General features: G+C 38.0%; 1 protein-coding gene across 1 annotated transcript; it reads right to left on the reverse strand.

Annotated features, from left to right (window-relative positions):
- Window positions 1-1,760: 1,760 nt before the first annotated feature.
- On the reverse strand, window positions 1,761-3,480 carry LOC136220391 (uncharacterized). The gene has a single exon (XM_066008212.1). It carries the CDS (start codon window positions 3,420-3,422, stop codon window positions 2,196-2,198), a length of 1,227 nt encoding a protein of 408 aa, XP_065864284.1. The 5' UTR covers window positions 3,423-3,480; the 3' UTR covers window positions 1,761-2,195.
- Between the last annotated feature and the right edge of the window lie 239 nt (window positions 3,481-3,719).

Consider the following 3,719-nt stretch of genomic DNA (forward strand, 5'->3'; position numbering starts at 1 on the left):
GCACTCACACCAAAAGTGTTGTGACTCTAATTGTTTAGTCATTTTTTGTATATAAATACTGTAATCTTCTTTATCATATTCAATAAGAATCAATTAGATTTTCCCAGAATTCTCTCTTCACTTTAACGTGGAGACATCAAGATGCAGTATGTGAAGACCGACGATCAAGTTGCTGACATATTTACGAAAGGACTGAACGGTGCAAAATTCCAACAGTTCAGAAAGCAACTTGGAATGACAAGCAAGTACGAGGTATTGAAAGTTGGTGCTGGAGGAGTATTAATTAGTATCATCACCAACTTTGGAAAAGGGATTAGTAGTTTAATTTCTAGAATAGTCTACAAAACTCATTTCTAGATTAGTCTACTATAATATCTAGATTTTTCAAGTCTTCTTTAGTTGATTTTTTTTGTTTCCTCAACTACTTAATTTGTGATCCAAAATCAATTTAAAATACGATAGATAGGGTGTTTAGGATCTCCTTTATGTATGCAAAAATTAAAAAGCTCAAGCAGTGAGCAAAAGAGTTATGAGTGAGTGAGGAAGAGAGCAAAGTGTATGAGTGAGTAAGAGTGCAACAAAAAAAAAAAAATGTCTTGGCAATAACAAAGACTTATCTTGGCAATGATTTCTATTATAAAAATAACTTTTAATCAGGTGGTTATAGCTTTTATCTAGAGGTAATTGTCAAGAATAGAGTTAGGTTTCGCACCACGAAACTTCCGAAACCTTTGTCTCTTTCACAGATCATAGTATGTTTGATCTTATCTCGGTACATGGATTAAGTTCTGTTTCATTTATTTGAACAGAATAATGTGATTATTGTGCCATCTTGTTTGCTGTTGGCTGCATTGTGCTCCAGGAATGAACATCTGTTGGCAATCAAAATTTCTATTTGTGTGAGTTCCATCTTGTGTATACCCTGTTAGGTTGCTCCTTGGCTTTGGTTCCTTGCAAAGAAACAGAAAAGAATCTAACCCATCTTGCATCATTATGTATGTATATTATCGGTGCTGTTGAATAAGTCTGTGGGCCAGGTTTTGAATGTGGGTGGCATGAGCAGGTACCTTGTTACAACCTTTAAGGTAGTCCCAAGAGGAACATAAGGGGCTGTAAGTCTTGAGGGAACATTAGCCGGATTATTGGTTATTTCATGGGGGAGGTATGGCTTGTTACTTTCTCCTTGTTTGTTCTTAACCTTCTCTTTTATTCTTTTTGACATCTCTTTTCTATTTAAAGCATTTTCCCTTGTGCTCCGGTGAAGTTGCCTTGACATGCATTACAAAAGAAATATACTGTCAAAAAGGGGATAAACAAGAGAAAGCAAAATTAGGCTAAATAGTACAAATTTGAAGTGTTGGAATCATATACTTTTTTGTGCATCTGAAGCAGTTATATGCGTGATGGCTTCACAGATTGCTAATGTTGGTGAGAGCATATATAATAGGTGCTTTATTTCAAGAGAAGGAAGGATTTCAATGGGTAAGCTATGATTATCTACTTCATTTACCATCCGTTTTCTTTCTTTCTTTATCTATTTGTTTATTAATATGTTAAATTTGTAGTAAGAAGTTCTTTAGACATGATTAGGCAGAAAGATAAGTTGAGCAACCATCATATTGGATAAGTTGACATTAACTCTGTGAGGGCATTTGATTATTTCTGGCTGTAATAAGCTATGTTCTCTTACATCTATGCTTCTGCCTTGTTTTGCAGCTTAACAATGATATTGTCAATGGGATGCATTATAGCAGTCCTGATGCAGCAAGTTATACTCCATTAACTTATGAAAATCTTGTACAAACTCGACTTATTAATTTGTGTACATTCTGAAGCACTATTACAAAATTGATGAACAAAGCACGGCAAGGGCATTTTTTAACCTTGATTGCTATATCAGAGGGAGCAGATTGACACGGATACATGCTGAGGAGCTTCTGTTGTGTGGATATTTATTTTATTCCTGCTGATTAACATTCTCATGCTCATACATTGTAAAATGCATTGTGACAAAGGATTTTCAAGTTTGTTGTCTGTTAAGTATCAGTATGAATAGAAGTTACAGGGAAGTTCCTTTATTGGTTCTGAATTATTGTTTAAAATGTAAATGAAATCCAGCCCTTGTTGGAAATAAACAAATGAGAGACTCTTTGAAACATACCAAAGCAAGGGTAATAAAATAAAATCAATCCTTTTTACATGTTAGATTGCTCTGCTCCTTTGGTCGCATCCTTAAGAATGAGCTTCAAAAGCCTTTCATAAACTCCAATTGCAGACTCAAGCATGTCAATGGCTTTTCTCCTATCATTGGCTGCCACTCTCCAAACATCTTCTATCTCAACTGCAACTTTTATAGGTCTGGATCTAACTTCTTTCTCTGATAACCCCACACTAAATCCATTCATTTCAACCCCTTTTCCTAATTTTCCATCACCAATTCCTTTTGCCACTGCAACATCACTAATCCCTTCCATATTATTATTATTCCCTAGAACCATATTCACTCTCCCTCTCTCTATTTCCCATACATACACACTCCCATCTTCTGATGCTGATACCAAATTCTTCCCTCCATTCACCACTGCCACCGATACCACTGGCCCCCCGTGTTTTTCAGTCCATACCTCCAATCTACTCCTCTTCTGGAAGCATCCCTTGTAAATCACCCCATCTGATCCTGCACCGTAAAACGTTTCTTCTGTTTGTCCGAATACAATCCCAGAAACAGGACAGGGAAATGTCACTGTATGCAGGTTTGTTCCATCTAAAAGACTCCATAACTTGCAGGTACAATCTGTTGAACAAGAGGCTATAATGGGAAAACATATCCACCCCATACAAGAAGTGATTGCTGTAACAGGACCTTTATGTGCTACAAAACTATGTAACACGAAGGTGTTGGTTCCTGATCCTGATCCTGATCCTGATCCTGATCCTGATCCTGATGATTCGACAAGCGGATAGATTGGCATTGTAACAATGAAACCATCATCCCCTCCTGAAATGAGGAGGGAGGAGTCAGTGGAAATGAGGAGACAAGACAGAGGCTTTTTGTGAGCAGGAAAGGATGTAAGAATGTTGCCTGAAGGGATAGAAAGAGCATAGAGATGTCCAGAAAGGCCACCGGCAAACAAATAAGAAGCATCAGGAGTTGCAGCAAGAGGAGCCACAGGTTCAGGGAGAGGTATATGGTGCAAAGCTGATGAAGACCACCAGTTGTAAAGGTGAATTGAGCCACAAGCTGTGGTTAAAGAGATATGAGAGGCAGCAATATAGGACTTTCCTACAAGGGCAAGTCCATGGGCAGGTGAGCGGCTTCCGGAGAAGCGGGCTAGGAGGGTGCCTGAGATGGTGTCATAGGCAGTGATCACTCCATTTGGGGAGCTAGTTAGGAGAATTTCAGGTGAAGAAGAAAAATACATGCTTCTTTTCAGAGAGAGACTCTCTGAATTTCATGTCATATTTATCTTCTCCTTCTCCTTCTTTGGGCGTGGAAAACAACGTGCTCATTCAGTTCCATAACATTTGTCTCACTCTTGCAAATCATTATTACTATTTGCTAACATACCATATTACTGTCAGATTCACGTTTTTTCTTTGGGTTAACGTGCAAAAATACCCCACGTTTTGGGTCAGGAGCAATTTTACCCCTAACGTCTAAAATGGTGCAATTGTACTTCTAGCCCAGAGCAATTTTACCCTTAACGTTGGTAATTTGG

Source organism: Euphorbia lathyris, chromosome 2 (genome assembly GCF_963576675.1).
Source record: "Euphorbia lathyris chromosome 2, ddEupLath1.1, whole genome shotgun sequence".
Classification (NCBI taxonomy): Eukaryota; Viridiplantae; Streptophyta; class Magnoliopsida; order Malpighiales; family Euphorbiaceae; genus Euphorbia; species Euphorbia lathyris.